Source organism: Podarcis filfolensis (assembly GCF_964270895.1).
Source record: "Podarcis filfolensis genome assembly, chromosome: 5".
NCBI classification, from domain to species: Eukaryota; Metazoa; Chordata; class Lepidosauria; order Squamata; family Lacertidae; genus Podarcis; species Podarcis filfolensis.
In genome coordinates this window covers 29,778,519-29,802,201 of record NC_139608.1, presented here as the reverse complement: position 1 = coordinate 29,802,201, position 23,683 = coordinate 29,778,519, and the positions used below count along the sequence as shown (strand labels likewise).

Genomic DNA, 23,683 nt, shown 5'->3' with positions numbered 1-23,683 from the left:
TACAACCTTTCCTTCCTCTCTGCTTCCAGAGATTGGGGGGCGGGGCAGGGGAAAGGAAAAGTTCCATTATTCAAGTGCAAGTCCTCGTGCTAACAGCATGACTTTTTGGAATACAACCCATTATATAGTCCCACGTTAGTTCTATCTTAGTTGTGAAAAATGTATTTGGGGCAGGGGGAGGATGTGGAGTAATAACATTCTCATTATAACTCACTACACTGACAAATCAATTAAGCCTGCCAGGGCCGGATTTAGGTTTGGTGAGGCCCTAAGCTACTGAATGTAATGGGGTCCTTTATATGTTCAGCTGTCCTTTGTCAACAACAAATTGTCACTGTTTTTTGTGTTGAATATATGGTAATTTATGGACCTAATAGGTATCTAAAGCCATTTGCACATAACAAGATATGTATTTTATCGAAGTAATTGTTGAACTGAAATACAATTAAGAAGAAGTATATTAATAGTGAAATTGGGGGGGGGGCTCCCAAGAGAGTGGGGCCCTAAGCTGTAGCTTGTTTAGCTTATACGTAAATCCAGCACTGAAGCCTGCTTCAGAGCAATCCGAAAATGAGAATCCATCAACACTTCAACATTTTTGCAAAATGGTTATTATTAATCCAAGAAAAATGACCACATTCAAAATAAATGTTTTTGGTTGCATTATTATTATCATTATTTTACAAAATTACACTGAATTGGTCAAAAACTGACCCAAAGTCATATAAATATATCCTTCAAGTGTTCTAGTATCTGTTCCTTGGAAGTGAAAGGCAGGTAGCTAAAAATTGCCGTAAAAACAAACATTCAATCAGGACAGCCAAGAAAGTTTACTATCATGCTCATATAAAATAGAATACATGTTTGTGCTATTATGGCTGACCTTCATCTTGACTATTGCATAGACAGCCCCTTCAGGAGGGTTTGAGGTGGGAGGGGTTCATTGTTAAATAAAATCCAGGAGCAGGCAGATTTTTGCATATACCATTGGTATGCAGCCTCGTTTTCTGTTTATGTAGGTTCTAGTTAGAAGGCAGGCTTGCTCATATATTCTTCCATTGTCTGCAACAAAGAACAATTAAGCTATTAACTCAGTTATTAAAATCACGCATAGATAATGTGACAGCAAGGAAATTGGTTCAGTACCAAGAGGTGCTTTGTAAATGATGAACATCTAGAGCACTGCAGCTAATTTGCGAAGCTAATTGGAGATCATTAACAGAATTTGTATGAATACTTGCATAAGTAGACTAATTCCCCTCTCCAGCTTAGTTTCCTAGCCAGGTGGGCTGTCCATCAAGCCAAGGGTTCAAAAATCACAGGGAGGTGTATTTGGCCCAGTTAAGTGTTGCTCGATCCGTTTACAATAGTCTAACCTAGTTCCATTTTTTTTTCAGCTGCTTGTACTAAAGTCCTAAGTCATTTTTTTCCTATATAATAAAAAACATCCAAAACTCCATGCATGTGTGAGATATCTATCTATTTGGGAGGAGTTATATATAAATAAATCCTAAAACCTAAAGCAGGGGTCCCCAAACTAAGGCCCGCGGGCCAGATAAGAACCAAGGGACCCATTTATCCGGCCCGAGGCGACCCCCGCTGCCGCCGCCCGCTTAGCGGCGCTGCGCAGCTTCCCACTTCCGGGTCAGAGGAGCACTGGAAATAGCGGTTCTTACGTTTTTATGTCCCAGGATTACACATTTAGATCCCTTTTTACTTCCATCAACACAAAATGCATTGCCTGGGAAGGCCAGCCACTCTGATGGGCAGGAACTTTAGTGTGTGAACAGGTCCTTAGGAATTTGTAATATGTTCTGGATTGTGCTCTCTCTGCCTATTTTGCACAGCCAGCAGTTGCAATTACCACAGCTAGCTTATTCCAGTGATATTCACTCTATGGCACATGAATACCGCTGGCTCATTGTCTATAACCAGCTTGACCAGAGCAAAGGTGCCAAAAACATCTCCCTTAGCATTAATTTATTCATGGCACTTTCAGTTCATGTCCGCCATATTTGACTTTCAAAGAGGGAGCAACACTCCCACAAGGCTTTTGAATAACAGGCCCTATTCCAGGCATAGGCAAACTCGGCCCTCCAGATGTTTTGGGACTACAACTCCCTAGCTAACAGGACCGGTGGTCAGGGATGATGGGAATTGCAGTCCCAAAACATCTGGAGGGCCGAGTTTGCCTATGCCTCCCCTACTCTCCTTCAAAGGGGGATTTACCGCAAGGTCTGTTTTTGGCCCAAAACTGGGGTTGCCGCAGACAGCTCTGCTGGTTTTGAAGCTAGCAGGCAGACCATTTATGCTTCCGCTTTGCTGCGCAAAATAAATCAATAAAAATAGCCAAGCACTTTTTAGACACTAAAAGGGCTGAAATGAACATTCCATCAAGGATTCAGCAAACGGTGTGAGTAACTGATGGTCACTTTTTCTATAAGAAAAACAACCAACACAAAGAGCTTCTGAATAGTTCGAGCCAGGGTTTATAGAATGCCAAATGTGAGTGGGAAATCACACAGCAACAGTCATCGATTTGCCCACCAGTCTGCTATTTATAATTTGCAAGAGTTAAGCTGCTACTTACACCAGAAAACCAAAGGACATTTACTTAAGAATAAGTCCACTGAACTCCATGAGATTTCTCAGTGAATATGGATAAAATAGGCTGTAAAACACACACCTCCTAATGCTCTTTCTTTTGACTTAGACAACAGAACATTTATTAGCAAATAAAATCAAGCACATTATTGGAAGATTTGCGTCATTTGTACCTGCACCGGGGGGGGGGGGTCAAGTTTACATTGTATGAATGAATATTTACAGTGAAGATTGTTTAAATCGGTTTTTACCAACCTAGTTTCTTCCAGGTGTTAGACTACATTGTGCATCATCCCTAACCATTGGTCACACTGGCTGGGACAGATGGGAGTGGGGGTGTCCAACAACGTCTGGAGGAACCAGGTTAGGAAAGGCTGTTTTAAGGATATTTTATTTTAATGGGGGTTTTGTTTGCTTGTATCTTTGTACATTTTTGTGGTCTGCCTTGTTCCATTCACCTGGCATTTGTAGACTTCATTTGGTTGTGACCTACAGCCCAAGCAATAAAACTTGAGCCAAACTGGGCATCAAGAGTAAAAATAAAATAACAAGAGAGTGAGAGAAACCTGGATTTAGCTTCTCTCATACCTCTCTTACCTCTTCTTACCTCTTGTAACATATCAGCATCTTCTATAGCTTTCACTGCAGATTTTTTGGAAGTCTCTTGAATTTCCCCTCCCATCAGAAACTCATCAAGAATAAAGTACGCCTTTTCAAAATTGAAAATAATATCCAGTTCACACACCTGGTAAGGATTGCAGAGAGAAATATTCAGGCACACTTATTATGGCATTGAGTGTGGTTATGTGCACAGCCTCATCAAAAACCTGTTCTGTGTGTGCACCCTGGTGGCAGGCAGAGAACAATGGAGACACAGGACTGAAAGCATTAAGGAGGTTTCAACATGATAATATTTCAAAGGTGAGGCAGCATCCCATGATGCTTGCATTATTCTTCAATCAGTTTTGTCCTAGGGTTAAATCAGGGTTTCCCAAACATGGGTCCCCAGCTGTTGTTGGACTACAACTCCCATCATCCCTAGCTGGCAGGAACAGTGGTCAGGGATGATGGGAACTGTAATCCAAAACAGCTGAAGACTCAAGTTTGGGAAACCCTGGGTTAGACGAAAACAATGCCATACCTATATATTAAACTGACTTCATCATACTCTGGCACCTCAGGCATTGCAATGTTCCAAAAATGCCTGGTGCATTTATTCAGTTAGATTTCCCAGAACGGTTTACCCCATTGATGGCCCAAACTGATTTTTAAACTCCTCTGCCACTCACTAAGTGACTTCTATCCCACATCCCCTCCATGGTACTCAAAGTGGCATCCAGTGGTACCTTGGTTGTCGAACTTAATCCGTTCCAGGATTCCCTTCGTCTCCCGGAACCATTTGAAAACCAAGGCTCGGCTTCCAATTGGCTGCAAGAGGCTTCCTGCACTCAATCAGAAGCCGCAGAACCCATGTCGGATGTTCGGCTTCGGAAAAATGTTCGCAAACTGGAAGACTCACTTCTGGTGTTGCAGCACTTGGGGGCCGATTTGTTCAGGAGCCAAGCTGTTCAACAACCAAGGTACCACTGTACATGGTTTGCCCTCGCTTTCCAACTCATATACCTGTGGGCTGAGAGACAGTGACTGGCTCAAAATCATCTCATGAGCCGAGTTGGGGTTTGAACCCTAGTTTCCCAGGTCCTGGTATTGCATTTTAACCACTACACCACAGAGGCTCTTTAAGTACTGGGTGAGGAGAAGCTATTGCCGGGGAAGACAGCCAAACTATTGTAGACGGGCATGGACGATACCATGCAAAAGCAGTTGTGGGGTGTCATAGTCATCATGTGCTAAACATAGTGCACCCTGTGCACGAAAGCCAGAATTAATTTTTACTCCAAAACTCACTGTTGTGCATGTGTAAAAAGGTAAAGGTAAAGGTACCCCTGCCCGTACGGGCCAGTCTTGACAGACTCTAGGGTTGTGCGCTCATCTCACTCTAGAGGCCGGGAGCCAGCGCTGTCCGCAGACACTTCCGGGTCACATGGCCAGCGTGACAAGCTGCATCTGGTGAGCCAGTGCAGCACACGGAACGCCGTTTACCTTCCCGCTAGTAAGCGGTCTCTATTTATCTACTTGCACCCGGGGGTGCTTTTGAACTGCTAGGTTGGCAGGTGCTGGGACCAAGCAACGGGAGCACACCCCGCCACGGGGATTCAAACCACCAACCTTTCGATCGGCAAGTCCTAGGTGCTGAGGCTTTTACCCACAGCGCCACCCGCGTCCCTTTTTGTTGTGCATGTGTACCTGTCGTATTTATTAGCGCTCACCATTTTTTCTGTGACACATTTGTCTTTCTTGGCAATTTCCAAGTTGTTTTAGCATTTCCACTAATCATGTCTTCCAGTTAAAAACAGCTTCACCCAGCCCCAGAAGTCACAGCGTGAACTTTGCTCAGTTGACTATTTATCTCCATTTATGCTCCCCGCTGTTTTTGCTCTCTCCTCCTGCTCTGACTTTTATAAAGGTTTAGCCTTATTTGTACGTGGAGGACCAGAGAGGAAAATAATCAGCGTACAGATAGGCAATGGGGGGGGGAGGGGCAAACAGCCCTGGAGGTGGCTTTGCAGTACCAGAAAGCTGGAGTGGGACGTTTCTCAGCTGTGGGCGGATTTTATTACTGCAAAAGAGGCGGTCTGTGGAATGAAAGATCCTTCCTAATTAACAGGAGCCTCTCACTATTTATGCATTAAATTATTGTGTGGATTTCTCTCCCACCTTTCTCAATGAAACGGAAAAGTGAGTTCCAATATAAAGGCACAATGAAATTGTAGAAAGCTCCAATGCAGCCCTACATTAAAAGCCCTGCAGTAGTCAATGCTAAGAGATTACCAGAGCACAGATAACTGTGACCAGGTTGTCTCTGTCCAAGAAAAACAGCAGGTTGAGAATCACTGGGCTTCCTATGCTTCAGACTTACCATATTTTTCGCCCTATAGGACGCACTTTTTCCCCTCCAAAAATGAAGGGGAAATGTGTGTGCGTCCTATGGGGCGAATGCAGGCTTTCGCTGAAGCCTGGAGAGTGAGAGGGGCCGGTGCCCACCGACCCCTCTCGCTCTCCAGGCTTCAGGAGAGCCCCACCGCCAGCCCCACAAGCTCGGGGGACAGCGGGGAGGCGCAGCGCACCATCCCGCTGTCTCCCGACATGGTTTGGAGGCTGACGGCGGGGAAAAGCATGCTTCTCCCTGCCGCCAGCCCTGCAAGCTCGGGGGACAGCAGGGAGGCGTAGCGCGCCATCCCGCTGTCTCCCGACGTGGTTTGGAGGCTGGCGGCGGGGAGACGCGTGCTTCCTATGGGCCAGTGCGTCCTATAGGGCGAAAAATACGGTAATCTTTTAGGGAAGGCAAAGAGGACCTGTGGCCCTCCAGAGGTTGTGGTGGTTGTTTTCATAGCAAAGTTTCCCCCCCAAATAACTCTTTTCAGTTGAAACAGAGTATCTTTACAGAAAATGGCCCAAACCTGTTATTCTAAAAACAAAACACAAACAAACCTTCCAGGGAATTTAGAGTCATTTCTGTGGACAGAAGAAACAACAGACAACACTCAACAAATATCTGACAAGGAAAACAAGCGGAGCCAGGTGTTTCCGGAGGAAACCTAGTAAACTTACATTGCCAAAATATCTATCCAGTAGCTCTACATAACGATGGACAACTTCTAGGGTCAAGAGTTCGTTATCCTGCTCTTCAACTGCACAGCAGAAATATAAACTAGCATACCTGAAATTTAAAAATATGAAAATATATTGAGACCTATCAGCATTAATATTCACGCTCTTTACACGGTCAGTTACCCTAAAATATTTTTCCCCCGGTTGCTTTTTCACATAATGAGACAATTTATCTCAAAAGCAAGGAGAATAGCCCTTAATTAATTAGGCCTTTCATATAAATCCATCTGACTTCCTTGCCAGCACTAATGAAAATGACAGGATGAACATCATTTCAGATATGCAAACGTGGGCAGTTTTTGGTGCAATAATCAGAAGTAATGATAATGGAATCGGAAATAAAAGCTTGCTTTTTATCACATAAATCTCTCACAGCTCTGCATCTGATGCTATTATAATTGTGTTCCTTTTTGTTACGCTTTCATACAGGCCAGGTATTATATCTTCTCCTTTTCTCAAAGGCACAGGTGGAAGGGAGTAATGGTCACTGTGCATATAGATGCTGGGGTGCAACTTGCCCACACAGCCTCATAACTGTTCTCACCAGTGCTTTTTTTTCCTGGGGGGGGGGATGTAGGGGTACGCAAACCTCTAAACATTTTGTGAATCAAAGTTTGGCCTCATTGCGGGGCAGTATTTCAATATGAGCAGGGAAATGAGAGTACCCCTAAACATTTTTTGGCGGGGGGGGGGGGAGGAGCTCTGCTCCTCACACATCTTTTCTATGACCTTAAGCCTGGATACAGACAACAGCTGTTGAAAGAACTGAAGGCTGTGTCACAGAAAAACATTTCCCCCTTATTACAAGCACTGAAGTACGGATTTTCTATCCCGTTATAGGAGGGAAGGGGAAAAAAATTTAATTCAAGGGCCACATTGCCTCATGGGGGTGGGCCTTCTGAGGGCCACATGTCAGTGGTGGGTGTGGCAAAAGTAGGAAAGGCCGGACAACACCACTCTCTATTTTCCATTCTGCAAGCAAGAGTGATCACGGTTCAAGGACACATTCCAGCCAGGCAGAATAGCTAGAGGAAGGTGCCCAGCAGGGTCAGTGAGGGATACAGCCTGGGCCAAGTCCTGACGGTAGGGCAGAGAGGCTAGAGAGCTGATTTGGCCCTGGGCCTATTGCCCACCCTGCTGCGTTACACAATACGGACACAAAACTTTTATACGTTTTTGTAGTGCTCCATACTGAGGACCAAACTCCAAATTATATTAAATATGTCCTTTTCCTTGTGGGTCTGGTTTTCCCTTTCAAAATAGCATATGGAGGAGGGGTGTTCATGGATCAGGTCCATTTAGGAGTGCGTTTAACTTGTCTTTTTCTGCACAATCACCCTGACAAATTCAACCACCCCCCATCCCACTGCTGGAGAATAAACACCAGAGAATAAACAACAGTTTCCTCAGTCTTCATCCCACCCCCAACCCCCGAATTAGAAAGGGAAACACAAGCAACACAGGGCAAAAAACTGTGTTTACCAAAAACCTGTTAATTTGGCCCTAACATATGAAGGGGATTGATCCGTTTTATAGCCACAAGCAACAATGGTCTTATATCGCCTTCAAGGTTTCGCCAAGCTATGATCTTCCAAACGTTCTTTCACACACAATGCTCAGAAAGGCAGCTTCGGAAAGTTTGAACATTTCTGTACTTTCCTTTAAAACTGGGACAGCCTCCAGCATTCAGAAATACCCAGTGGAACAATACAGAAGAAGATCAATGCACTGGCATCCCATGAAAATCATTGCGAGTCCAGCACTTAATGGCAACTCTTGATGTCCATTCATTTAAAAGGCACATCAGTAGATTTTATTATCTCAGGGAGGCGCTCTCCATGTTCACTCCTCATCTCAAATGCTGGCTCCAATTAAGTGATGTAAAGCAGGAGGGGGGGACCCGAGGCCCAGGTGCAAAATGTGGCCTTTTTTTTTAATCTGGCCCTTGGGACTCTCTCCATATCATGCCCCCTCCCTGGGTCATCCTGCCAGAGGATGTCAATGCACCTCCTCTAGCCAAATTAGTTGGCTCCAGCTTCAATTTCCTGTTTAATACTTCATTCCCTTGATGCATCTGCCACCCCCACTATCTTGAATAATGCTCCTTAAAATTAGAACTATAACTGGGATGCAGCCCTCCAGACCTCTTTCTCTGGCCCTTGGGACTCTTCTCTCCCAAACCACATGCCTCTCCAGCCCTACTTTGCACCCTCAAGTGTTTCTGCATGGCTGGAATGTGTCCTTGAAATCCGGACTGTGCCTTTTGCTTGCCTGGGTGCAGGACAGAGGTGTGTGAGAGTTTGCATAGAAACTAGCCTAACATATTTACATTTATTGCTCCATTATCAACTTCTGCCTCTGGTCCCATCCATTGGCATGCAGCCCCCAGAAGGTTGCCCAAAATGGACAGTGGCTTCTGGGCTGAAAAATATCCCCACCCCAGTGTAAAACCTTAATCATTTAATATAAACAAGCATGCCATGTTTCTTATTGACAGGAATTAGTGGAATTCACCGGGCACAGGCTTCCTTCAAGAGATCATGCCTGCTGCCTTTTTTCTTTTTCTTTCCTACTAGTGGTAAGTACTACAGACATTTTGAATGGTGTTCCTCTTGTTTGTCAGTTCACTCCACCAACGCAAACTAGATTGATTTTGTTTTGTTGTTACTTCGTGCTGCTTCCATGTGAAGCGACATGCTTTGTGTAAAAAGCCGACTTGTAAAACTACTCACACCTTTTGTAAACAAGCTTCAGGTCTTTCCAGTCAACAAAACTGCTCATTTTCTGGTTGCGAGACAAAATAATCTGCACAATTTCTCGGGTGATCTTTTTCTTCTCTTTTTCAGGCAGTGTAATAAACCATTTCTGGAGTCTTAATTTCCCTTGCCGGCTGAAGAGCAGTATAAACTGCATCTAGAGTAAAGAAAACCATTTGGGGTAATATTGAGACAAAGACCAACACAACTTGCATTAACGAAACTGCATTTGAGTGAAAATATCTGCCCTGTTATCAAGGAAAACACTTAAAGTTCAGAAAATGATGAATAATAATGGTTTCAAGAGAACCTAGGGTTGCCCTGGGCTGGTTCAGGTGTAATGTTAAATCATAGCAGAGATTGCGTACTTTAACCAAACGCAACTAGCTGTCTTCCTGAACTTTTAAACAAGCAATTGTCATGTGTTGTGCAAGTTCAGCTACATTTGGTTGCTTCCAGTCAGGGCCATGTCAGTAGTCCTTCAAAAGATCTTCAGCTTATCATTTTCCCATGTAACCAACTGTGCTGTTTTTTTATACAAGCTGTATGTAGGTGAAGATCCTGCAATGGCCTTATTTATCAGGTTCATGCCTGCAGTAACCAAACACCACTATAAAAGAACAGAAAAACAGTGCATACCTGTGACTGCTGAACACACCTATCTGGGTAAACCCAAATACCCCCATTGCAAACACTGCAATTATCAAAAGATGACGTCAGATTTTGAACAGGATTGCTCAGAACACACCTCAGTCAGAGTGGGGTGGGCCACCTAAAGTTGCAGGATTTGAGATTTCATTGAATGCATTTTATTTAATATACATTTAGCACTATGGACGATGCCACTTTCTTCTCCAAGAGCAACATATCTTGCATGACTTCCCAAGTCATGACCCATCATAATTATGTACAAAAAAATAGCAAATATTTTGTATCTGTTAATCCCTTTTCTGCTTGCAAAAAGGTCTGTGTGGGATACATTGGGATTGTCCACTTACCAAAACACTTTGGAGTTAAGTTGATTGTGACTGGCTCAAGGTCATGCAATAGGTTTCATGGCTAAGCGGAGACACTGGCTGTTACATGGCATTAACCAGGAATGGGAACCTGTGGCCCTCTGTCAGACTGCAACTTCCATTTGCTCGCCAACACGGTCAATGGCAATGATGGGAGTTGTTGTCCAACAACAACAACTGGAGGATCATAGGTTCCCCATCCCTAATGTAGATTTTATTCCAAGGATGGGAAACTCTTCCAACCTGGCAGGCTGGATCCTTATCTCCACAAGCTCCGTGGGCCACCCATCAATCACCAAATGTCCTTATGACGGCAGGTGACAACAAACCTTTTGAAATGTGTTTCCATGCGGTTTATATTGAAGTGAAGGCTGTAAGTTTACCTGTCTCCCACTCTGTATCACATACAACACCAGGGACAAGACAAGTGGGTGTGGTTTATGGAAATAACCAAGTGGGCCAAGTCTAATGATGACAAAGGTCACAATCTGCTCCAAGATGAACAAAGCACATGACTTGAGATTTTCTCAGCTTTTCAGAAAGACAGACAGAATTACTGTAGGTACATATAACAGGAAGCCCATCTGAAGAGGGTGTGCCCACTTCCTGCTTCTTGATCTACTGCAGATACCCATAAATCCCTGTCTATCTTCCGCTCAGTCCCGAGTTCAAAGACACCAGTAGCATAGGCCTCAAGAGTTCTTGGCGGTCTTCAGTTTGTATTGAGCTCTAGGCCACAGTCTTCCTGGGCCGCCGAGCAAAAGTTTCTGTTGATTTAAAGAACTGAGTCACTTTGGGTTCAGTGACATCTCGTCCGTTCGACAATATTTCTCAGCCTGAGGCGATCGATGCGTGGTCCAAGAGGAAAGGTTCAAAGCAGCGAACAAGAGAACGCAGTGTGCTTTCCTGTTCCCTCTCCTAGCGTGCATCACAGTGACATAATTAAAAGGGAGATACAAGTGGCTTAATTAAGTAACAGTCGTCAAAATTAATTTGGGCTCCTGGCTCTCAGTCAGATTGCTCATCCAGCTACACGGGATACTTCACCTTGCGTCTCTGAAACAGAAGTAACGCTATCTGCTTGCAATATGCTGTGTATATGGAAGGTGGGTGGTGAGAGGAGGAAGAGAGCATAAGAGACACTTGTTGCCATGGGAGACACACAGCAGCTACTTATAGTAAAGCCACCAGGGCAGCAAAAAATCCAAGGTTTTTGTTGTTGCTGTTAACACTATTTTTTTCTCCATATCATTTCACATTATTAGTACAAGCAGCACATCAGCAAGCTCTAAAGGCAGGACTAGAATTTTGTTATCCCTGCTACGCGACAAGTTATTTTTATATTTTTCCAGCCCCACATTCAGCAGCGTAAGATTTTCAGAAGCATTCCATCTGCTGGGGGAAGTGGTCAGCCTTAGAATGATCGCCAACATTCTGACTTTGTAGGTTGAAGTGAAAGAGTCAATAGCTATGGAAACCGTCCTAGAGTATAGGGTCAAGATCAGCAGTCATGGCAAGAGAAGAAGAAGGAGGCCTGAATAGGTCAGTGGAACAGCGACAAGGGCAGCAAGAACCAGTGCACTTATCCTCAAAATCCCCCTTGCATATTAATTTAAGAAACTGTATTAATGCCTGAAGAGGGCTTGGAAGCCATGTGTTGTAATGAGAATGCACAGTGAGCCTCTCCTGGGAGGGGAAGAGAACGAAAGCTTCCATCTGGGATTTGTAACAAGCATCAGTTTTCCATTATGTCCAAACAAAGGAAACTTCAATTTTCACAGGCAACAGTTGTTAACAAGCCAGGATATCACTCAGGAGCAAACTGTGGTTTCCTGGTTTCCTACTTAAACACAGGCTTTCCTACTTAGGCACAGCAAAGAAGCATTACAGTTAAACACATTTTAAACTTTGTATGAGAACTTGTGTTGGCCAAAACGGAACTCCACTGCGCCATCTGGTGTCACAGTGTTATAATGCATATAAAAAGCCTTTTCTTTACCAATCTAGCCGAGTCCATAGTTTGCGCAAACCACGGTTTCCTGCATTTGTTTGTAGTTTTTGTGCTTTTGTCCAAACTGCAAGTGGAAGTCTCAGCTCTTCTCCCCCTTGTATGTAAAAAGGGGGGGGGGACAGGAAAGTCTGAAGCTCACCACAGCATGTTCTTATAACAACAACATCAGAGCTGATCTTTATGTCTGAATGAAGCTTAAATCAGGACAACACACACCAAAGCAGGGGCTTAAGGAAATAGCAAGAAGGGAGTGAAGAGGCAAAGGAAACTGGCATACCTATATCAGAGAGATATAGGTTTGCCAGGCTCACAGCTTTGAAGAACCCTGATCTACAGGAGTGTGCTCACATCAGCACCTTAGAGCACAGTGGAGATGTGTGCGTTTTTAGTGTGTTTCACAGTTTCCCCTTCCCAGCTGCTCAAATCAGTGCAACTTCGCTAGTGCCGGATTAGTTTTCGTTAGTGCTGACAGTGGGGATTGTCTGACCTTACACACAACTGTACACACCTTAGCTAGAGATGCATTTGGAACAGCTTATAAGGACCACAATGAGCATGAAGCCAGATTGAGAAGCAATGTATCAGATAGTAAGGTAAAGGGTAAAGGTACCCCTGCCCGTTCGGGCCAGTCTTGACAGACTCTAGGGTTGTGCGCTCATCTCACTCTAGAGGCCGGGAGCCAGCGCTGTCCGCAGACACTTCCGGGTCACGTGGCCAGTGTGACAAGCTGCATCTGGTGAGCCAGCGCAGCACACGGAACGCCGTTTACCTTCCCGCTGGTAAGCAGTCCCTATTTATCTACTTCCACCCGGAGGTGCTTTTGAACTGCTAGGTTGGCAGGCGCTGGGACCGAACGACGGGAGCACACCCCGCCGCGGGGATTCGAACCGCCGACCATGCGATCGGCAAGTCCTAGGCGCTGAGGTTTTACCCACAGCGCCACCCGCGTCCCCGTATCAGATAGTATTTTATATCAAAGTGCAAGATACATATTGTCAGAGCTACCCTAGGTCCCAGCTCACAAAGGACCAACGCTGCTTCGTTGTTAAGTATAAAAGTCTTTATTGAAGTTCAGTTTCACTTCCAGAGCCGCAGCGCGCAGCCCCACGTCTAAAGTGTCAGACCACTGATGCTCCGTCTGAGTCTCCTCCCCCTTGACACCAATTTAAGATTCTAGCCTTGCTCCACCTTCTCCGCTGCTCCTTCCTCCTCTGGGTCCGCCTGCCCGCCGGGGTTCCGCCCTTTCTAGCCTCTTCTCCCGCTGATTCCCCTGAGCCTTCTCCCTCCCTCCGGCGGGCTTTAGGAGCTGGTTCCCCATCCGGGTCTCCTGCTGTTCCGCGCGCCTGCACATTTGAACTTGGCGTGCGCGCCCAGCCAGCAGCTTTCCTTCTGACCGTTCCACTGCTGCTGTCACTGCTTCCCCCTTCGGGGGGGCTAGCTGCAACTGACCTCCCCTCCGTTGGAGGCGTGGTCAGCCCTGACTCCCTCTCTGGAGGAGAGACTGCCCCTGACACATGTGACTCCTCCCCCCCACTACGCTCTGGTGGGGAAACTGGTCCCGATCCTCCACTGCTGCTTTGGGGTTCCCCTCTGGCTCCTTGTTTCTGGTGCGTCCCCCCTGGGACCCCCCTTGCCCTGACCATTGGCGCCCCCTTCTGGGAATCTTCTGATTCGCTGGAGAAGCTCATGGAATCTCTCGGGCCACTGTCATACTCCCCTACGCTGCCCTCGGATTCTTCCCCTTCGCTCTCCCAATCCTCTCTCCCCAGTGCTCCTGCTCCTGATTCCCTGACACATATGCAGCATTGTGAACATGGATTTAATACCCAACGCTAGAAACACAGTGAGTACAAAATAAATCCTTCAAAACAACTGGTTCCTGAAATTCATTCTGATTGCGCAGATAAAATATAACAGATAGAGTTCTACAGGATGCATTGTTAGTGGGTGGAAACAGTTAAGATCCAAGGATACCCAGGCATGCACCTCCAAACGGTAGAGGCATCAGGCACCATTTTAGCTCCTGGGTATTTTCACTTGTCAACAAGTGGCCGATAGCCAGGTGCAAAATGCTCCTGGCACCTGGCAAATTTTGGGGTGTAATGTTCTGCACCCCCTCCATGAAAGGCTCTAGGTGTAAATGTATGTAAAATAAGCCTATTTCTTAAAGGCCTCCACTGTGCCTTCATTTCCCAACAGAGACACAACTTTGGGTGAGCACCTGGAACCCTCTGGATTCCTGCTACCGCTTCACATATATCATATTTGCTTTTTAAAAAAGCTCTTGCCTACCTGCAAAGTCTGACCTTCCTCTCCTACCCAACCCACCGTCACTGGCTGATCTGGTGCATAACTTGGGCCTCCTCAAAAAGGGCCAGGCTCAGTAACAGAATAATTTTTTTATTAGATAATGTTTCCATGACAGAGTGAAGGACAAGCAATGGAGAAGAGCACAACATTCCCGTGGAAACTGGGTACACGCAAGGGGAATCAACAGCTGGGATATAGCAAGGCATGTGGCTCCCTTCCAGGGAAGGTCGTACTAAATGCTGCAAAACCCTTGAGAAAAGCAAAGAAGCCATTTGGCTGGCAGCAAAACCTCACACAGGGCCCAAGGACGAGGGGGAACTGTATGTTGTCTGCAGCGACAGGAAGACAGAAGTTAGCAAAGCAAAATCAAGAACAACAGGCAAATGAACATATGCTTTGATATATTAGAGGGGTTTTAAAATAAAAGAGCCGTATTGATCCAAGGACACAGTAAATTCAGATAATAAATTGTTCCTGATAACAGAGGATCAGATCATTGCAACTACATTATATACAGACTGCCATTGCTGTATCGCACTACCTAGCAGGAACTGTTTTATTCAACAGGGTTAAGCTGTCCTTCCATCTCTCCTGCTGCCACACATACACCTTTCCCCCCCTATTACGGTATGTTCCTGTTCTGTAATCTCTCCTGCAGAGATTGCATGTACCCTGGAGCTAAAGGGCCATGTCTTCTTGTCAATCTAAATTTATTTGAATAATCAAAGGGCAGGCAGCTGGTATGTAAAAGAGCAAACAACTACCTAATATAAAGCTGTGAATTTATCAAGCAGGCAGACCAAAAGGGTTTTCTCCAGCCTTTCCCTAAATGAAATTTATATTAAGACAAATATCCATGTTCTGTACCACTGACTACCTGGTGCTGTGAGCAAACAGGACGAGGAGGAGGCCTGATTTTTCTCCTCTCCTTGGTTGACTAAGGTCTGAAGATGGAGCCTGATACAAAAAGACACTTCTACACAGTGTTGGTGGACTACAACTTCCATCATCCATAGCTGGCAAGACCAGTGGTCAGGTATGATGGGAGTTGTAGTCCAACAACAGCTGGGGATCCAAGTTTGAGAAACACTGGAAAAACAGAGATGGGCAACCAATATGACCGTGAAGCTGGAACTGCTTGTGAGGAAAGGTTTGGAGTTTTTTTGGGGGGGCGGGAATATTAGTTTAGGGGTGGGGAAAATGAGAGTAAGGGCAACTATGAATGACATGTATACATTATGAACAGTTTGGAGAAAATTAAACTATGGACATTGCTCCCACATGATGCAGGGATGGCTCTATAGACAAAAGAATAAGGATACCTGTGGCTATCTGTGGCCACAATAACTATATTCTGTTTCCACTGTCATAGACAGCATGCCTCTGAATATCAGAATTTCTCGTCACGGGACAATGTGGGAGTGCTTGTGAGCTTCCCACAGGTCAGCCACTGTGAGAACAGGATGCTGGACTAGACAGGTCATCGGTCTGATCCTGCAAGGTTCTTCTGATGTTCTTATAACCGTGAGGATATAAACATTGCTTAACCAACAACCTGATCCTATGCATGCTTCCTTGGCACCAAGTTCCCAATAAGTTCAATGGTTCTCACTCTCAAGTGGAAATACAGTGGTACCTCTGGTTGCAGATGGGGTCCATTCCGGAGGTCCGGTCAGATCCCAAGGTTGCCGCAACCTGAGGGTCTATCACTTCTGTGCATGCACGCATGGCAAAACCCGGTAAAATACTTCCGGGTTTGCTGCGCGTGCATCCCGAAGTTTACGTAACCAGAGGGTTACGTAAAGGGAGGTTTGACTGTAAAACTCTTGCTACATCTCTCCAGAAAATGTCTGGGATTGCTTTAGTCTCCCCTGAGGCTTGCCTTTCCAAAAAGAGTCAATGCTCTATAAGGCAACATGCGCATTTTGATTTATTTTACTTTAATAAAAGTTTACGTGTCTGTAAAATTTCAACGTCCACATTAGAACAAAACCTTTATTAGGATGAGCTAAGTGTCACAAAATAGCCTGCAAGCTTTGGGGTTCGCCAGAACTTTTCATCAGGCTAGATCAGGGGTGGGGAAGTTTTCTTTGACCTACCTCATATGCCAACCTTGACAGGAGGACAGGACAACCCACCTGTCAACCGCTTGGCATTGTTATGAGGTCACCTGAGAGGGATTGCCCCACCCACCTGTCAAAATCCCTTGTGAGAGATTCCCAAGCATCTGTCAGCCAGCTGGCTGCCAGGCGCATGGGAACCACAGTGCAGGAGGCCCCATGCCTGGCACTTTGGGAAGTGCTGTGCATAGGGCTGGCAAAGTGCTTCATTCTCCCCTCCCTGTCACTCCCATCTTGTCACTCCTTCTTAAAATCTACCCAGATGCAGACATGGATAGCTTGACTAAAACCAACCACCTTTTTCTCACTCCTAACCTTTGCATTCTGTCAACATCTAGCCAGATCAAGAGTTCTATTAAAAAACACACAAACCCACCCAAAACTTGAAAGCTTTCACACTATTTTGGTGACATTTTGGTTGCCCTAATATAGTAATAATAATAATAATAATAATAATAATAATAATAATAATAATTTATTATTTACACCCCACCCATCTGGCTGGGTTTCCTCAGACACTCTGGGCGGCTTCCAACAAAAGATTAAAAATACATTAAAACATCAGTCATTAAAAACTCCCCTAAACAGGGCACCCTTCAGATGTCTTCTAAACGTCAGATAGTTGTTTATTTCTTTGACATCTGATGGGAGGGCGTTCCACAGGGTAGGCGCCACTGCCGAGAAGGCCCTCTGCCTGGTTCCCTGTAACTTCACTTCTCGCAGTGAGGGAACCACCAGAAGGCCCTTGGCGCTGGACCTCAGTGTCTGGGTTGAACAATGGGGGTGGAGACGCTCCTTCAGGTATACTGAAGGTATATAGACTTTGTGAGTCTTCCCTACAGACCAACATGATCACCTTTCTTCTTCTATATGTTTGTAAAGTTTCACACAGTTGTTCGGAAGCTTTCAATCTGAGTTATCAATAGTTTCAAGTGGGTGGGTTTTTTTTGAAAATGTTTTGTTTTGATGTTTTATGCAACAACCAGTGATCAGCAAAGTCTTAGGAAACTTTCTTACAAGTTCACTTTCCTGAAAGCATTGTGCTACGTTGCCCAGAGATAAGCAGATGAAATGAGAAATCCATGTGTTTGAACTGGACCTGAAAGGCCTGGGTTCAAATATTAGCTTAGGTATGGAGTCGCTCAAGAAATATGTGCTTCTTGGAGGAGAGTACACATTTACGACAGCAAAACACAAAGGCTGCTGTTTTTGACAAAAGCCCCATGCAGTGCTTTTTTTCTTTAAAAAAGTGTTTAGGGGTACTCTTATTTTGACTCAAGAAAAATCACCATTTTATAGTTCAAATCGAGGGAAATAATGACAGTAAATGGACAAAAGTACAAAGATTCACAAAATGTTTAGGGTATGTGTCCCCCTGCGTCCCCCCAGAAAAAAAGCACTGGCCCCATGCCCTCTCTATGACACTGATTGATTGCATTGCATTTATACCCCCTTGCCCCACCCCTAATGAGCTCAAGGAGGCACACATGGCTCACCCTTCTGCAGTTATTTCCCACAACAGCCCTGTGAGGTAAGCAAGGCTGAGAGGCTGTTACCGGCCCAAGGTCACCCAGTGAGCTTCATAATTAAGTGGGGATTTGAACCCTGGTCTCCCAGGTCCTAGGGTCACGGGTGGGCTGTGGGTTAAACTACAGAGCCTAGGACTTGCCGATCAGAAGATCGGCGGTTCAAATCCCCGCGACAGGGTGAGCTCCCGTTGCTCGGTCCCTGCTCCTGCCCACCTAGCAGTTCGAAAGCACGTCGAAGTGCAAGTAGATAAATAGGTACCGCTCCGGCAGGCAGGTAAACGGCCTTTCCGTGTGCTGCTCTGGTTCACCAGAAGCGGCTTAGTCATGCTGGCCACATGACCTGGAAGCTGTACATGAGCTCCCTCGGCCTATAAAGCGAGATGAGCACCGCAACCCCAGAGTCGGCCACTACTGGACTTAATGGTCAGGGGTCCCTTTACCTCCCAGGTCCTAGTCTGGCAGTCTAATCACTCTGCCACACTAGCTCTCCATGCCATAAAACACATCATAAAATGTAGCCCATGTCCCGATTTCATCACACAATGCTTTGCCCCACATCTTTGGCAGCTACTTAAGGACGGGGAACATTTAGAACACAACTAATGGGATAAGGATTTGACGCAGGGTTGATGCATACTGAAAATAAATATATGGTTCTTTGTAAATCCTCCACTCTAGCCTCAGCTAACCTGTCACAGATTCTGGAGTCACACTGGACTTCTGGAACACCCAGTGGCAAAGAGTTTAAACACAACCCTGGGTGATTCCTGGCAGTAGGAAAGGTAGAAGCAGCTTAGTGAGGCAGGATGGTGTCTTCCTCCCCACACAAATTGCATCAGCAACCACTGCTATCTGATTTACATCCAAGGTCTGCAGAGTTTTGGGCCATGGGGCACAGCTGGAAACCTAAGAAACTGTCATGGACACCAGAAAAATACCCATTTCACAGCAGAACAAATGGATGATGCTTAGACCGTCCCACACACACTTGAAAAAGCAACAAGAAACATACCTATACATGCCCCCCCAAACAAAACCCCACAAGGACCAAACAGCCAAGTGTCCCCCCAACCAAACCACACAAAAGCCAAAAACTGGGAGAGACACCATTTTGGGACTTCAGGCCTACATGTAACAGCAGAGAGGGCCCATTGTTCAGTGGTGAAACACACAGAAGGTCCTGAGTTCAATTGCTGACATCTCCAAGTAGAGAGAAACTGCTGCTTGAGGCCTTGTAGAGCTGCTGCCAATCGGTACCCACCAGGGATGGAGAAGCTGTGGCCCTCAAGAACTTGTTGGACTACTTCTCCACTCAGCCCCATCAACAGCAGAGTCGATGGTCAGGGATGAGGAGTCCAGCAACATCTGGAAGGCCCAGATGTATAGAGCAGGCTTGGGCAAACTCGACCCTCCAGATGTTTTGGGACTACAACTCCCATGATCCCTAGCTAGCAGGACCAGTGGTCAAAGATGATGGGAATTGTAGTCCCAAAACATCTGGTGTGTCGAGTTTGCCTAGCCCTGGTATAGAGTATTCCCAGCTGTTGTTGGACTACAACTCCCATCATCCCCAGCTGGCAGGACCAGTGGTCAGGGATGATGGGAGTTGTAGTCCAACAACAAGTTTGAGAAGCACTGAGCTAGATGAACAAATGATCTGGCTTGCTATCAGGCAGCTTCGCAACCAGAGGAAAGTGATTGCCTTCTCTCCCATTCCTAACCGTGAGAGAGGGAAAAGTAGGAAGATGCCGTATACTGGCTGGCTGGTAGCATTCCATGACTTCAGACTGGGGGCATTCCCAGTCAAACCAGGAGATGGGACCTGGTGCCTTCTATACGCACAGCAGGTGTTCTACGACTGCGCTGGGTCCCTTCCGAAGAGAAGTGCATGGATTAAATCTCTTGGAAAGCCATCACCAGGCTGCTGCTTTAGAAAAGCAAATAAGTTGGCTCCACCCAGCCTCCCATTGATTTGGTATTTTAGATAAAACTACTCACATTACCATTAATTGAAGGGCCTGTTTGAACTACACAAAGCAAAGTCAATATGAAAAGGGAGAGCGAGAGAGGCAAGTGAAACCACATGCAAATCGAGGGTCAAAATCCACCTGACAATAAGCCTCCAAAGGAAATGTACTACACATACCAGTGAAGTAGATAGGCCAAGGGGTCACCCATTAAGAATGGAACCAGGAGGAACCTGATTTCAGCTCAGGAATGTCGTCAGGCACCCTAAACTCTTGGCCACCTCATTCGTTGCTCAACAGATTAGCTCTTTTACTTGCTCTTTTACTTGAGCAGTATTAATGCATTGGCCCAGTTCTGCCCGCCAACCTTCGCAGACAAAATGGATTTTAGTTTTAGCGGATAACTAAACCACATCTGCTCAGAAGTCAGACCCAGGTAAGTGGGGTTAGGGTTGCATCTGGAATCAGAGGATCGCCACAGAGGTCCAAACTTTGAAGGATCCCCTCTGCAGGTTAAATGCAGGCTACAGCATACCACAAGCAGAAGCTCAGAGTGAATGAGGAGCCACCACACTAAGGTGCATGCAAATCAGACAGGTGTAGATGTCTCAAGCCAATGAGACATGGCACACAGCACCACTGTCAGAAAACTCTTTGAGATTGTGAGGCATTTCTAGCTAGAAGAAGGTTCCTTTCTGACCTGTGCTGATTTCCCAAACCCAGATAGTGAAATAAGACCTTCCCAATTAACCCCACTCCCAACCAGGGAAGTTTTATTGCAATAAATTCCTGTATTTTTATATAGCAGTTTCTAGCGTCCCAAAGTACAAAGAGAATAAAATAACCCACCCAAACCTTAGCTGGAGAGGGGGAGAAACCCTTTGCTAACTTTTTTTCTAACATAGGTGTGGCATTCCCCTACTCTTCATACCTGCATAATAGACAGAAACCTGTCAGGTACAGCTTTCACCATCCCTGTACAGTGGTACCTTGGGTTACATACGCTTCAGGTTACAGATGCTTCAGGTTACAGACTCCACTAACCCAGAAATAGTACCTCAGGTTAAGAACTTTGCTTCAGGATGAGAACAGAGCAGCGGCAGCGGGAGACCCCATTAGCTAAAGTGGTACTTCAGGTTAAGAACAGTTTCAGATTAAGAACGGACCTCTGGAACGAATTAAGTTCTTAACCCGAGGTACCACTGTACATTCAAAGCTGAAGGGGGGACTGCCCCTGATGGAAACCTGCCTATCACACCTGCCTAAACCTGCCTAAAAGCTGGCAGCCCTCTCCTGATATACCCCTTGCACAACTTCCAAGTGGCACTTGATTGTTTTAGTTCTTTGTTGACAGTGCTCCAGGTGATTTATTTAAGGGACACGGGTGGCGCTGTGGGTTAAACCCCAGAGCCTAGGACTTGCTGATCAGAAGGTCGGCAGTTTGAATCCCCGCAACAGGGTGAGCTCCCTGTTCGACCGTTCCTCGGTCCCTGCTCCTGCCAACCTAGCAGTTCGAAAGCACGTCAAAGTGCAAGTAGATAAATAGGTACCGCTCTGGCGGGAAGGTAAACGGCGTTTCCGTGCACTGCTCTGGTTTGCCAGAAGTGGCTTAGTCATGCTGGCCACATCACCTGGAAGCTGTACGCCAGCTCCCTCGGCCAATAAAGCGAGATGAGCACTGCAACCCCAGAGTTGGTCACGACTGGACCTATGGTCAGGGGTCCCTTTACCTTTACCTTGTGTTGACTACTGCTCCAGCAAAGTTTGTTTCCAACATCCCTCCGTTGAATTGAGTGGAAGGGAATGGGGACTGGGCTTGAACACAGAAACTGGGTGCGGTGGTCCGGGTTCCTGCAGCACTTGGCTCTTATCTCCCCGCCCCCTTGACCCTGAACCAGCAACAGGTGGAGGAAGATATGCGCCACCCAACTCCTGCCCTCTCCTCTCTTGCAATGTCAGAAAGGGAGAGCGCGCGCGTTCAATACCAGCGCAAGGAAAAAACGCGGAAAGGGGGGGGGGGTCGATTAACTCTATAATAGCTGGTTCAAGCCCAAAAAGAGAGAAAAGCCCCCTGGGCAACCGACCGACCCATCAACTCCTGGAAACTTTGCGTCCTGTTGCCGTTTCCTTGCAAAAAAAGGAGCAGGAAAAGCCCAGCAGATGTTCTGTGCGCTTTTCAAGGGCGAGCCTTGCCGGACCTGCCTCTCTCCTGCGCGGAGGCTGCTTTACCTGGCGCCAGCAGGTAGTTCCTCCTCCCGGCTCCCCGGAGCCTCGGAGCTGTGTCAGCCCAACCAACCCCGCGCTCCCCCTCGGGGATACTCACCATGGCTGCCAGAGAGGCGCTCCCCACCCCGGGTGGCTCCAAGCCCCGTGCCCTGTGCGGGTCTTCCCCCCTCCCCCCCGCAGGCACAGGTGAACTCCCAGCCGCTCGCCCTGCTTTCCCATAATGCCCTAAACTGAAAGTTATTAACTCCTCCCCACCCCACTCCTCCTCCTCTTCCTCCTCCCGGGTCACTCCGGCAACAGCCCCAGGGGCGGGTTGGAGAGGTCGCTTTGCACCGAGGGGGAGGGAGTTTCGCGGGGAGAGGATCTCTCCTCCACTTACTTGGGGACTGGCGCTCTCTAAGCGGAAAGATAAGAGTCTCCGGAGAGTTTTCCTCCTACCTGAGCGATGCTGCTGTTCTGGAGCGCTTTGCAGGAGAACAGAAGAGGCAAAAGGTTGGGTCTCGGCCCCGAGGACACTGCAGTCGTGCGGTCTCCTTTGGGGAGAAAGTTACAGGAAAAGAAGCAGCGGTAACGAAGAGATGGAAAACATAAGTACAGTATCTCCCACTTGTTCCGAGTCAGGATATTGGTCCACATAGCTCATTGTTGTCTACAAGGCTCTCCGCGATTTCAGACAGGGGCTTCTCCCAAACAGGGGTGCCAACTTGAATAAAAATATTGTGCATGTAAGCCCTGCCCCGCATAATCATATATTTTTTTTTTTTAAAAAAAAGAAATTTATTTATTTGGTTTTCCAGATTGAAATTTTACAGTCACTTATACAACATAAAAACTAGATTCCAAGGAATCTCTTGGACTTCCCTCCTCCCCTTTGTGGATCCATTTCCTCCTGCATCTTTCATAATAATCCAGATCTTTTATCTCTCCATTGTATCCAAAATTCACCTTTAAACTACAAGTGATATTCCAATCCTACTAACGATTTTAACTGTTTACAATGGTCTTTAAGATAAGTTATAATTTTTTCCCATTCCTTATTAAACTTTTGGTCTTCCTGATTTCTGATTCTATAGGTCATTTTAGCCGTTTTGGCAGAATCCATCTACTTGATCTGCCATTCTTCTCTGATAGGGACTTTATCTGCTTTCCATCTCTGGACCAGTAACATCTGCGCATAATCGATCACACGATGCAGTGTACACACACCATGGGAATGGAACTGTCCATCAACTTTGTGGGGGCCAGCCCCTACAGCCCCTAGGAGTTAGTTCCTATGCCCTCAAGCCTGCCTGATGATGATATATATAATTTTTTTTTCCATTTAATATTATACATTCACATCATCATTATCCACTTTACCGCTTTGGCACTTTAGAGCCTATCAACTTCCCTCCTGCCTCATAGCTTTCAAA

At 46.2% G+C, this 23,683-nt stretch overlaps 1 protein-coding gene across 1 annotated transcript; it reads right to left on the bottom strand.

Annotated features, from left to right (window-relative positions):
- Window positions 1-595: 595 nt before the first annotated feature.
- AP1S3 (adaptor related protein complex 1 subunit sigma 3) lies at window positions 596-22,491 on the bottom strand. Its single transcript, XM_083613980.1, has 5 exons — window positions 22,369-22,491; window positions 9,071-9,249; window positions 6,277-6,385; window positions 3,212-3,349; window positions 596-1,062 (listed from the first exon to the last, which is right to left on the bottom strand). Exons 1-5 carry the CDS (start codon window positions 22,369-22,371, stop codon window positions 1,027-1,029), a joined length of 465 nt encoding a protein of 154 aa, XP_083470106.1. The 5' UTR covers window positions 22,372-22,491; the 3' UTR covers window positions 596-1,026.
- Between the last annotated feature and the right edge of the window lie 1,192 nt (window positions 22,492-23,683).

Bases quoted from the DNA above. Each gene is read 5' to 3' on its own strand.
- AP1S3 (XM_083613980.1), bottom strand. The intron at 6,386-9,070 runs GTGTGAGTAGTT...TTTAAATTTCAG, and splicing joins CTGAAGCTTGTTTACAAAAG to GTATGCTAGTTTATATTTCT. The intron at 1,063-3,211 runs GTAAGAAGAGGT...TCTTTGTTGCAG, and splicing joins ATGCTGATATGTTACAAGAG to ACAATGGAAGAATATATGAG.